This window comes from Gopherus flavomarginatus, chromosome 1, assembly GCF_025201925.1.
Source record: "Gopherus flavomarginatus isolate rGopFla2 chromosome 1, rGopFla2.mat.asm, whole genome shotgun sequence".
Taxonomy (NCBI): Eukaryota; Metazoa; Chordata; order Testudines; family Testudinidae; genus Gopherus; species Gopherus flavomarginatus.
Window position 1 is genome coordinate 368722502 of NC_066617.1, and position 13623 is coordinate 368736124.

Genomic DNA, 13623 nt, shown 5'->3' on the forward strand with positions numbered 1-13623 from the left:
ACAAATTTTGACAGGTTTCCACGCCCCTTTTAGGGCTTATGTCCCGCCTTCCCACCCCCCCGTTTCCGTTGGTGCCAATGTGTGGCACCATCGGCCATTTTGAAAAAATGTGTGTGTGTGTGTGTGTGTATGTGTTTGACTAGGGGAAGTGTTGTGTATGTTTGTGCTTGGTGACATGAAGAGAAAAAAGTTGAAAGAAGAGTGTAAAGAGGAAAAGAGAGTCTGAGTAAGGTTTAGAGAAAAAAAGGAAATTTGAAAGAAGAGAGGTAAGTTATTGAAGAAAAGAGGCTGGTTATGAAAGAATAGAAAGATTTTTGTTTTTAAAGGGTTAGTTAGTTTGAAAGGAGAGATTTTTAGTGAGTTTGAGTAAGGAGAGAGGATGGTAAAGGCTTAGTTTGGTAGGCAAGTAAAGAATAGAAATTTTTGAGATAAATGTAAAAGGTGTATTAAATATCAGGGTGGGTTAAGAGAAAAGTTAAATAATATTGAAAACTAGGTTTATAAAAGGAATTTACTAAGGCAAAACCTGTTTTTTAAGCACAGGATAAAAAAGCATTGAAACTATTCAATACCAATGTAGGTTAAGAAAAAAGCATTTAAAAACATTAAAAACTAGGTTTAAAAAGGGAATTTACTACGGCGGAGCCTGTTTGGTAAGCACAGGGTAAAAAAAATGAATAAAAAAGCATTGAAACTATTCAATACCAGTGTAGATGAGAAAAAAGAAGAAGAGCCCCCTTTGCAACGGGCAAAGATAGACAGCACACGATGGAATCAAAAAAAAGAGAGAGAAAACAACATTGGCGCCAAAGTGTGGCGCCAACGGCCATTTTGAAAAAGAGTGTGTGCGTGTATGTGTTTGACTATGGGGGAGTGTTGTGTATGTTTGTGCTTGGTGACATGAAGAGGAAAAGAGAGAGTTATGAAAGAATAGGGGGATAAAACTTAAAGAAAAAGGAAATATATTAAAAACTAGGTTGAAAAAGGGAAAGGCAAAACCTGTCTGAAAGGCCCAGGGTAAAAAAGGGAGTGAAGACTATTTAATACCGAGGTAGGTTAAAAATTTGCTAAAAAAGGCATTGAAAGTATTCAATACCAATGTAGGTTAAGAAAAAACGAGGTTTAAAAGGAAAATTGACAAAGGCAAAACCTGTTTGGGAGGCCCTGGGTAAAAACTATTGACTACCCGTGTAGGTTAAAAAAAAAACATTAAAAACTAAGTTTAAAAGGAAAATTGACTGTGTAGTAAGCACATGGCCAGTAAATTTAAAAGAAAAATTGCCTGTGCAGTAAGCACAGGGTAAAAACTCTATAAAAAAGTGACTAAGAAAAATACAATAAAGCTCAGGGAAAAATTAAAAAGAAAAAAAGAAAATTTTTACCTTTGCAGTCTTTTTGTAAATGAGGCAGCTTTTCTGGTTTAACCCTAGTAAATAAAACACATTAAAACTATTCAATACCAATGTAGGTTAAGAAAAAAGCATTTAAAAACATTAAAAACTAGGTTTAAAAGGGGAAATTTACTAAGGCAAAACCTGTTTAGTAAGCACATGGCCAAAAACTATAAAGGTCTTCAGGGATGCTGTACCCAAGACAGGCTCTTTCAAAATTTTCTAAGAAGGCCTCAGTGTCATCACCTGCGTTGTAGGTGGGAAATTTCCTGTGCTGTGGAACCATAATTGGTGAAGGGTTAATTCTCTGCTGCTCTTCCCCACCTGAGCTAGGCACAGAGGCAGGTCCCTGGGGCTCCATGCTGGTTCTGAGCTCCCCCTGGGATTCCCAGGGCAGCAGTATAAATATCCCTGTACCCTCAGCCCTGGTCAGTGCAGATTCCCTGCCGCCTGCAGCTCCCTGACCCGGTCACGGGCAGAGATTCCTCCTCCCCAGCTGGGACCCGAGCCTGGTGAGTCTTTTGCGTGGATTGAATCTGTGAAGGAGCGAATGGAAACATGAAACCTAGGAAATGTTGAGCTGGAGTTGGCTAGAACGGGGGTGCGTAACTCTGACTGCAGGGGCAGGACAGGAGCCGTGGCTCTGAGATACGCTCCTGTGACTGCGCTGAGGTTCTGTGTTGGGAGGAGGTTGCCGGGTTACCCTGATCCACTCCCAGGAGAGTCACTGTGGGTCTTGCTTTTGAACTCAGAGTACTTTGGACTGGGCCATTCTTGGTTACATCACTTTTCAGACTAAACCTCATTGCAAACCTCCTCAGGCCCTGTAGCATTCCCGAGGCCTTCACTCAGGCAACACTTCCATGAAAATCAATAAGGACCCCGGGACTGGGTCCGTTCCATTTGGCAGAAATTAGCTGGCTTCAAGCAGCATAGCAGTAAATGTACAAACTGTATAATCCAGGAGCAACCGATTATAAGGGCTCCTTTGATAATGATTGTGACGGATTCCCCCAGAGTACTATCTGGAACTGGGGTACCACAGAGCCCGCTGACCCCCAGCCTGGGCTCCCTCTCACCCTGTACTGCTCTGACAAGCTGCAAAGCCCTCCTGCCTGCACTTTCACCAGCATTCACACAGGTAGAGAAACACCCAGCTGCAACTGTACACAGACTCTTTAACCACCAGCTGTCCAGGCTAGGACCCCAGAGCAGTACCATCTTGCACTCGTCAAATCTGGGCAGTGTGTGTGTTTAATACCCAGTAGGCCTCTCCCTCCATCTGAAGAGAATCATGCACACTTGGGTTAGCCAAGCCGAGATTTTCCCCAAACACTCCAGTCAAAGCTCACTGCTTTAGATTATAACAGAACATTTTATATGAAGCTTAGGTTGCATTTTTGTTTATTTGCTAGGAAAGCTGCTTTGCTCTACTTGGTATCACTTATAATCATTCAAAATCTATTTTGGTACTTAATAAACTTCTTTTGCCTTTATCTACAGTAGTGGGTTGGAATGAAGTGCGTGGGAAAATCATAGCTCGATTGGCAGAGGCTGTTGTATATTCCTTTCCACATTCAGGGAGGGGGGGAATTCTATGAGCTTACACTGTACAGTTTTATGCACAGGGTAAGACTGTAACATTTTGGGTTTACACTCCAGTGGGGCGTACGAATCTGGGAAGCTGGTGGTTAATTTAGCTGCAGCCTCTTTATTGTTGGTTCATGCACTGGCTGGTTAGAGCCTGCGTGTAACTGCAGCGGGGGTGTCCCTACGTTTGTGGATGCTGGTGTAAGTGTAAGATCGGGAGCAGGTCTGCAGCTTGCCAGAGCAGCACAGTGTGAGGGGGGCACAGACTGGTAGGTCAGAGGGCTCAATGAAACCCCAGTTCCATGTGGTTCCCCTGGTGGAACCCATCGCACTGTAACAAATGCAGTCCAGTCCTAGCCGACACTCACCTTCCACTGATTGTCTCTTCTGCTGTTAGTTCCTGGAAATTGAATAGAAGATCCAAGTGATGGTGCATGATGCCAGCTGGCAATCACACCTTTTTTTCCCCCGTGACCTACATCCTGACTGGTATCCCGGGTACAGAGGAGTCTCATGTCTGGATCTCCATTCCCTTCTGTCTGATGTACTTTGTGACACTTTTTGGGAACTCTCTCTTACTATTCATCATATTAACAGAACGAAGCCTCCATGAGCCCATGTATCTATTCGTGTCCATGCTGGCTGCTGCTGATCTGTTGTTATCTACCACGGCAGTGCCCAAGATGCTGGCTGTATTCTGGTTTGGAGCGGGGGAAATTTCTTTTCCTGCCTGCCTGACCCAGATGTTCTTCATCCATGTCAGTTTTCTGGCCGAGTCGGCCATCCTGCTGGCCATGGCATTTGATCGGTACGTTGCCATCTGTGACCCCCTGAGATACACCATCATACTAACCAAGTCTGTGATCGGGAAGATGGGGCTGGCAGTTGTCACAAGAAGTTTCTGTGTCATTTTCCCCATCATCTTTCTCGTGAAGCAGCTGAAGTTCTGCAGAACCAACCTCCTGCCTCACAACTATTGTGACTACATGGCCATAGCCCGGCTGGCCTGCAACGACATCACAGTCAATTTCTGGTATGGCGTAGCTACGGCTATTTTAGTAATTGGTTTGGATTCTGTGCTCATTGCTTTGTCTTATGGGCTGCTCCTCAGGGCCGTTTTCCAGCTCCCATCGAAGGACGCCCGGCTCAAGGCTCTCCGCACCTGCAGCTCCCACCTCTGTGTCATACTCATGTTCTACACACCGGTCTTTTACCTCATTTTTGCACATCGATTTGGGCACATCATCCCAGATTTTATTCTCATCCTTTTGGCCAACTTCTATGTGCTCATTCCCCCCATGTTAAACCCCATCGTTTATGGAGTGACAACAAAAGAGATCCTGAAACGGGTGATCAATGTGTTTCATCGGTGGTGCAGGGGAAGTTCCCTGCTGAGCTAATGCAGGACACAGAAAATGATTTGGGATTTCAAAATTAAACCCATGTTTTCATTGGACCTGCAGGGATATTTTTATTATGTACTTCCACTGAGTAAGGCCGAAAGCTGGTCTCTCTCGTCTACAGAATTTGGGTCCAATGAAAGCTATTTCCTCCCCCAGTTTGTCTCTCTAATATCCTGGGATACACATGGCTGCAACAGCACAGTGCCCTGCCACAGAAAACAGCCAGACTGAGTGAGTCTTGTTTTAAGTTGAAGGGAAAAAACAAAACAAGAAAGCACAAAGGTAAAATGACTTTGTTAGAGCGAGAGCACAATGTGTGCTCGTCTGTGATGAGCTGCATCCGAGCTGCATTCTTCATGGCAAAGAAAAGCAGCTGCGAAAGGGGACGTGCCATACAGCCATGGAAGTGCACTGTGCTGCACACTGGGGAAGGGAGCTCCAGTGTTCGTTCTGCCACTGACCTGCTGTGTCATCTTGGGAGAGTTTCTTTCCTCCTCAATTTCCTCACTGGCAAATGAGCACACTTTGGGGCCAGCAGGGAAGACAGGAGCAAGTCTCCTCAGGGAGACAGGGCAGGGATTTCATGGTCCTCCTCCACACAGCCCAGAACCTGAGCAGGGGTGGCTTTGACTATGTCATCAGGTGATTCTTTTACCTGGAGATCCACCCTATGAGGACATGGCTTGGACAGGATACACCCCCCACACACACAACCCCATGGCAAACGTGGTGATTCAGTGTTGAAGCAGGCCATAGAATTTCATCTAGTCACTCCTGTATTCAGCCCAATAACTTGTGTTTACAGTCCAATTGGGGGTATGAATCTGTTTGGCTAAGGCACCCCCCACAAAGATATGAGAACTCTTGAATCCTTCTCAGGGTCACAGCTTTGCCAGCCTCAGTCCCCCATTCCGTAGCCAAGGCCTGCGTCCCAAAGACTTTGCATTTGCCTGCCTTATGGAACATTTCACGTGGATGGGCCCAGCTTCCCCAGGCTGATCTCACGCTCTTCCCACACAGGTGGCTTTGTGGGGCTCACTGAGTGGGAGAGAGGTCAGGGGGTGCTGTGGCCTGGTGCACTGGGTGAGGGACTTATTTACACGTGCTCTCTGGTGCACTGACCATGGGAGACAGAGAGAGGATAAATGTGTGTGTGTGATTAGCTGTGTCTTACCCCCTGCTAGTGGAATGTTTTGCCACTGAGGGTAATGTGATGAGTCTTGTGTAACCATCTGCTAGTGCCCCAAAAATGCTGCAGGAAACTGTTTCTGCTTTTATTCCCACCTTCCATTCCTGGACCTTTGGAGTAGAAATGTCTCACAGGAACATAAAAACGGCATCTACTGGGTCAGACAAATGGTCCATCTAGCCCAGTGTCCTGTCTTCCGACAGTGACAAATGCCAGGTGCTTCAGGGGAGTGAGGAGAACAGGGCAATCATTGTGCGATCCATCCCCTGTCTTCCCATCCCTGCTTCTGGTGGGCAGAGGTTTTGGGACACCAGCAGCATGGGCTTGCATCCCTGTCCAGCTTGGCTAATAGCCATTGATGGCCTTATCCCCCATCAACTTATCTAAGTCTTTTTCAATCCTTTCCCATCACAACATCCCCTGGCAGGGAGTTCCATAGGTTAGCTCTGTGTTTCATTATAAAACATACATTCTCTTTTTTGTCTTAAATTTGCTGCCCTGGTTTTTGCATTGTGTGAAAAAGTAAAAAACATTTCTCTATTCACTATCTCCACACCAGTCATGATTTTATAGACCTCTGTCATATCTGCCCTTAGTTGTCTCTTTTCTAAGTTGAACGGTCCAAGTCTTTTTAGTCTCTCGTCATATGAAAGCCATTCCATACTCTTAATTGTCTTTGTTGATCTTCTCTGACCATTTTATTTATGTATTTTATCGATCCTGCAGCACAAGTTTCCTGCTGAGCTAAAGGAGGCAACAGAAAATGCTTTGGGGCTTGGAAATTAAAGCCAGGTTTTCATTTGAACTCTAGGGGTGTTTTAACTATGTCCTTCCACTATGTAAGCTTGAGAACTGGTCTCTCTCGCCAACATAATTTGAGTCCAATGAAAACTATTTCATCCTCACCTTGTCTCTCTAATATCCTGGGACACATATGGCTACAACAAAACAGCTCCCTTCCACACAAAGCAGCCAGACTGAATGAGTCTTTGTTCTAAGATGAAGGGAAACCACAAAACAAGAAAGCACATATGTAAAAACACCACGAGAGAGTGAGAGCACGGTGTGTGCATCTCTTCTGTGAGAAGCTGCATCCGAGCGGCACTCTTAATGGCAATGGAAAGCAGCAGCCAAGGGGGACATGTCATACACCAATGGGAGGTGCACTCTGCTGCACATTGGGAGATGGGGGCTCTAGTCTTCTTTCTGCCTCCAACCTGCTGTGTCATAGTGAGAGAGTTTCTTTCCTCCTTAATTTCCTCTGTGGCAAAGTGAGCACACTTTGGGACCAGCATGGAAGTCAGGAGCAAGTCTCCTCAGGGAGACAGTGCAGGGATTTTATGGCCCTCCTCCGCACAGCCCAGAACCTGAGCAGGGCTGGCTTTGACTGTGCCATCATGGGTCTCCTCGACCTGAAGATACACCTCATGAGGACCTGGCTAGGGCAGCACAGACCCCAACACACCACCCCACAGAAAATATGTTTAAGGCCAGAAGGAACCACAGTCTGACCTCCTGTATAACACAGGCCCTAGAATTACCCAGAGTCACCCAAGTATTGAACTCAATAACTTAATTTTTGTTACAGCACCTTCCACACAGAGATGCAAACTCCTAAATGCCTCTCAGGGTCACTGCTTTCTATCCACCTTATAGTCCACTCATCCAGTCCATACTTCTTTAACTTCTTGGCAAGAATACTGTGGGAGACTATTATCAAAAGCTTTGCTAAAGTCAAGATATATCACATCTAGCACTTTCCCTATATCCATAGAGCCAGTTATCTCATCATAGAAGGACATCAGGTTGGTCAGACATGACTTCCCCTTGGTGAATCCAGGTTAACTGTTCCTTATCACCTTCCTTTTAGGATATAGATATTCAGGCCTGTCTGCAAAGGCCTAGACTTTAAGAATGTAGGTGTATTCTTATCACTTAGCTAGTTATAGAGGTATAAAAGAAAGAATCAAAGATCACTGTCTGTGGAATGACCTCTTACTGTGACAGACTAAGGCCTTCAGCTGAGATGTAGTTAGGCAGCCATAAGCTGGGAAGTGTATGGTCACATCCTCACATTCCAAACTAGTCACATTGAAATAAGGTGCTATTGGGCTGTTAGGAATACAATCCTGTCCTGATATTCCTATCACCTCCAGAGAAAGGGAAGAGCCTAGAAGATGTAAAAGGAAACTTAGTTTGATAGTGTCCTGTCTGGCAAGGACTCACTTATCAGTAGACACAGCTGGAAAACCCTTATGTCTGTATAGAAGTAGTTGTGAAATCTTCACATCTGTATTGTTTTGTACGTTTATTTTCATGGTCTCTTTCTGGTTCTGTGATTGTTTCTGTCTGCTGTACAATTAATTTTGTTGGGTGTAAACCATGGAAGTGGTGGAATATAATTGGTTAAATAACCATGTTACAATATGTTAGGATTGGTTAGTTAAATTTCAGAAAAATGATTGGTTAACGTATAACTAAGCAGAACTCAGGTTTTACTATATATTCTGCAGCCAGTCAGGAAGGTGAGGGGGAATGGAACAGGGACTGGGGATAGGGGAATTAAAATCATGTATTGCTGAAGGAGAAAATAAGGGAACAGGGGATGGGAACAGGAAGAGGGACACAGGCAAGGCTCTGTGGTGTCAGAGCTGGGAAGGGAGATACTAAGGAAGGAAAGTGGAATCATACTTGCTGGAAGTTCACCCCAGTAAACATTGAATTGTTTGTGTCTTTGGACTTCGGGTATTGTTGGTCTCTGTTCATGTGAGAAGGATCAGGGAAGTCAGAGATTGAAGTAATAAGCCCCCTAACACTTCCTCTGCTCCCAGTGCTTCAAAATGGATTCCTTGAGAACTTGTTTCAGGATTTTGCCGTGGTCTGAAGTGAGGCTGACCGGTCTGTAGTTCCCCAGGTTTTCTTCCTTCTCTTTTTTAAAATATGGGCACTATATTTGCATTTTTCCAATCTTCCGGGACCTCCCCCGATCACCACACATTTTCATAGATGATGGCCAATGGCTCTGCGATCGCATCAGCCAATTCCCTCAGCACCTTTAGATGCGTTAAATCTGGACGCATGGACTTGTGCATGTCCAGCTTTTCTAAATAGTCCTTAACCTGTTCTTTCACCAGTGAGGGCTGCTCACCTCTTCCCCACACTGTGTTGCCCAGTGCAACAGTCGGGGAGCTTTTGAGAACTTCAGATTTTTCCACATCTTCTGTCACTATGTTGCCTCTCCAGTTCAGTAAGGCCTGGTCTACACTATGCTGTTAAACCGATTTTAACAGAGTTAAATCGATTTACACTGCACCCGTCCACACTACACTGCTTTTTATATCGATTTAAAGGGCTCTTTAAAAATCGATTTCTGTACTCCTACAAAACGAGAGGAGTAATGCTAAAATCGATATTACTATATCAGATTAGGGTTAGTGTGGACGCAAATCGATGTTATTGGCCTCATTATTTTACAGTAGCTACCCACAGTGCACCGCTCCAGAAATTGACACTAGCCTCGGACCATGGATGCACACCACCGAATTAATGTGCCTAGTGTGGATGCGCACAATCGACTTTATAATATTTGTTTTATAAAATCGGTTTAAGCTAATTCGAATTTATCCTGTAGTGTAGACATAACCAAAGAGTTGCTCAATTGTTTTGGCTAATAGCCATTGTTGGATCGATCCTCTATGGACTGATCTATTTCTGTTTTTCCCAATTATACATGTATCTAGTTCCTTTTTGAATGCAATTTTACTTTTGGCCATCACTACATTCCCCTTGCAATGAGTTCCACAGGTTACATTTGTGTTGCTTCAATAGTCAATAGCAATAGTCACACACCCGGATTCCCATCACTTAGGCATTGGTGCAGCACAACAGGGAAACTGAAGCACAGAGGGTATTCAAACCGTAAGACTCAAATAGTCTCGCATATAACGTCATAACTTTCTAACAGGCATGTGCTGGTGCCTAAGGACCCTGTAGCCTGATGATCAAGACCTGTGGTCCCTGATGCCCAGGCAGTAATGGAAGCAGAGTCAAACAGGCCCATGGCCACCTTGTCTCTTGGTGCCCTTTACTGTTGCTGCCGAGCAATCTACACTGAGAAGACAAATTCTCTGACTCTGCCCCTTAATGACACAAGCAATCAGGGCAGTCGACGTGACCTGAGACACCAAGGGGACATTACCCAGTGATAATCCTAGATGTGTAGGGCTGGAAGAGACCTCATGGGTCATCTAGTCCAGTCCCCTACACTCCAAGCAAACATTTTCCTAAGTGGCTGCTGATTTAAAGGGTTTCAGGTTTGGGTGCCGGGGTACTGGAACGAGGGGGACCAAGGCCCATGGCCTCATCACTTATAGACGTTGGAGGGTTAAGCCCTCCCAATGTTTACCGGACAGAAGGGCAAGCAACAGGGGGAGGGGGTGGAGAGAAATGAGTGGACAACAGGAGATTGGGGAGAAGGGGTGGGATGGGGACCCAGGGGAAGGGGTTGTACAAGGTGGGGGCTTGGGGGATGTCTGGTGAGATGGAGGGGCCCCCTGAACTCTGAAGCCTGGACTGTGACTCCCAATGTCTTGCTAATGACCAGCAGCAAATCCCTCTTGGTGCTAATGACCAGCAGCAAACCCCTCACTCAGCACCACTGAATGTCGAGCCCTCCCCCCCACAGCTAGATTGCATGAATGCTCCCAGAGCCGCTCATGAATCACACAGGGAAAGGCCCCAACCAAATCCTCCCAGCTCCCAGCCTTCTACCTCAGCAATAGACCGACTTGCACTGCTGGAGACGAGCAGTGCACATTTATTAACTGGTTCCCCACTTCATCAATGGAAAGTGGATATACACCAGCCTTTGCAACACCTGCGCAGATTTACCACACGCTTCAGGCAAACTCGTTGGTAAAGACAAACTGTCAAATACGTTTATTGACTACAAATGATAGATTTTGAGTGATTATAAGTGATAGGCAAGAAATCAGCTTTAGTCACCAAAATAATATAAAATATAAACACAGAGTATAAACCCTATTAGACTGGGCAACACCTGGATTAAGCAGTTTTTATTAACGCACAGGATACTGCAGTTCATAGCACACACATTTCACCCTTGAAACTTGGGCCAGTCCCCTCTTTTGGAGTCTTCAGGGTTCTGAGTGTCCTTGTTGCTTTCAGCATAGGTGGGGGCAGGAGATAAGCCAAATGTGGGGTCCCTTTGTTCTGTTTTATACCTTCAGTCCATGTGCTGGGAGAATCCAAGTCCAGGCATGTCTGGGCATTGCTGAGTCTCCAGGCAAGGTGGAGCAATTCCCCTGGTGTGACCTCATGCAAGTGAGTCATTGAATTATAACTCCATTGCTGGACAATGGCTGTTGATGGGCTATTTCACACCCAACCTGGGTCTTGGTTACTTTCCTTGCTGTTGACTCTGGGAAGCTAATATCTGGCTGATTCCCCACCTTACAGCATGTTTTAGTGACAACCATAAAACAAAGTCTCATAACCTCATAGACACTAAAACATCCATATTTAGAGAGAAGAGTGAATTTCAGCTGATCATAATCTTTCCCCTGACACCTCCCATGTCCTGCTTTATAAGCAATATCACAATTAGATACAGATGAGGAATATGGGAGTGACAAGAAGCTTATAAGCGGCAAAGAGTCCTGTGGCACCTTATAGTCCTGGGGCAACTTATAGTCCTGTGGCACCTTATAGACTAACAGATGTATTGGAGCATGAGCTTTCATGGGTGAATACCCACTTTGTCAGTTGCATCCGACGTAGTGGGTATTCACCCACGAAAGCTCATGCTCCAAAACATCTGTTAGTCTATAAGGTGCCACAAGACTCTTTGCTGCTTTTACAGATCCAGACTAACACGGCTATCCCTCTGTCATAAACAGATAGCTAAAGGTTAATGTCTCTTTCACCTGGAAAGGAGTAACCTGAAACACCTGACCAGAGGACCAATCAGGAAACAAGACTTTTTCAAATCTGGGTGGAGGGAAGCTTGTGAGTGAGTCCTTTGTTCTTTGTCTTGTGTCTGTGCCCTCTCGGCTATGAGAGTGATCTCTCTCTATCTCAAGCTTTCTAATCTTCTGTTTCCAGGTTGTAAATACAAGAATAGTAAGACAATAGGTTTATATTGTTTTTTTGTATTTACATGTGTGTAGTTGCTGGAATGTTTAAATTGTATTCTTTTTTGGATAAGGTTGTTTATTCATTTTTTTCTTTTAAGCAAATGACCCTGTATTTGTCACCTTAATACAGAGAGACCATTTTTATGTCCTTTTCTTTCTTTTCATATAAAGCTTTCTTTTTAAGACCTGCTGGAATTTTTCTTTAGTGGGGACTCCAGGGAATTGAGTCTGCAGCTCACCAGGGAATTGGTGGGAGGAAGAAGTCAGGGGAAAAATCTCTTTGTGTTAGATTTACTAAGCCTGACTTTGCATACCCTCTGGGTGAGGGTGGAAGAGAGATTAACTCTCTCGGTACTTGTGTTTCCAGGACTGGAAACAGGGAAGGTGGAGTCCCTCTGTTTAAATTCAAGGAGCTTGCTTCTGTATATCTCTCCAGAAACCCAGGGAGGGAACACCTGGAGGGGAGGAGGGGGAAGGGAAATGGTTTATTCCCCTTTGTTGTGAGACTCAATGAATCTGAGGTTGGGGTCCCCCAGCGAAGGTTTTGGGGTCCCCCAGCGAAGGTTTTGGGGAGACCACAGTGAGCTAGGCACTGGATAAATCCCTGGCTGGTGGCAGCGTTATCAGGTCCAAGCTGGTAACTAAGCTTGGAGGTTTTCATGCTAACACCCATATTTTGGACGCTAAGGTCCAGATCTGGGAAAAAATGTTATGACATGGTGTGCAGTGGTGGGATAGATAGAATCCAGAAGCCAATAGGAATATTATATTTTTCGTTTCTCTGCTAGCGGCTTTTAAGCAGAGAGGGTTTGGTTTAAAAGGAACCAGAGATAATTTTTTTTTCTTTTCTCTCCTGGCAGTAGCTTGCATATTAAGCAAGGAACCATTAAGCTGTGACAAAAGGGTCTTTTGTCAGACAATAGCACTCCGATTAACAGTCAAGTACCCAGCACAATACACATGCAAATAAAGTGGTTTTTCTGGTTTACTTTACATTTAAAAGATTAGCTAGAGGAAGAAAGGGAAAAAGGCACTGTTGCTAGGCTTACTCCAGGAGGCAACAGAGCCAGCAGTTCAGACAATAAACACCGGAGGGCACCCCAACACAAGAAAACAGGAACCATGCCTTCCAAGACAAAAATGGAGGCCAAAGGACAAATCAAAGAAGCTGAACACAGGCGACAACTGGAACAAAGAGAGAAAGAGGTGGAGCTGAAAGAAAGAGAAGAACAGATCAAACAGGCAGCCCATAAAAGAGAACAAGACTCCAAAAATGCAGCCCACCACAGAAAACTAAAAGAAGAAGAGGTGGCCCACCGCCGAGAAATGGAAAAACAACAAAAAGAAAGTGAAGAGAGAGAAAAACAGAGAAAACATGAACTGGAGTTAGCGCAGGCTGGGCAGTATGCTCCAGCCAATCCTAACAACCCTTCACCAATTATGGTTCCACAGCACAGGAAATTTCCCACCTACAACGCGGGTGATGATACTGAGGCCTTCTTAGAAAATTTTGAAAGAGCCTGTCTTGGGTACAGCATCCCTGAAGACCAGTACATGGTAGAATTGAGGCCACAGCTCAGTGGACCTTTAGCAGAGGTGGCGGCTGAAATGCCAAAGGACCGAATGAACGATTATAAACTGTTTCAAAACAAGGCCAGATTAAGAATGAGGATAACCCCGGATCATGCCCGTCGGCATTTCAGAACCCAAAAGTGGAAACCAGATGTGTCATTTCCCAAACATGCCTACTACGTTGGGAAAAATTATGAGGCCTGGATATCAGGAAACAATGTTAAATTCTTGGACGAACTGCACCTCCTCATACAAATGGAGCAGTTCTTGGATGGTGTTCCTGAGGACATAACCCGGTACATACAAGATGGAAAACCCAAAAA

The 13623-nt window shown here is 44.9% G+C and overlaps 1 protein-coding gene across 1 annotated transcript; it reads left to right on the forward strand.

The window, feature by feature from the left end:
- Nucleotides 1-3415: 3415 nt before the first annotated feature.
- On the forward strand, nt 3416-4381 carry LOC127047104 (olfactory receptor 52B2-like). The gene has a single exon (XM_050945095.1). The coding sequence runs from the start codon at nt 3416-3418 to the stop codon at nt 4379-4381; it is 966 nt and encodes a 321-aa protein (XP_050801052.1).
- Nucleotides 4382-13623: the final 9242 nt, after the last annotated feature.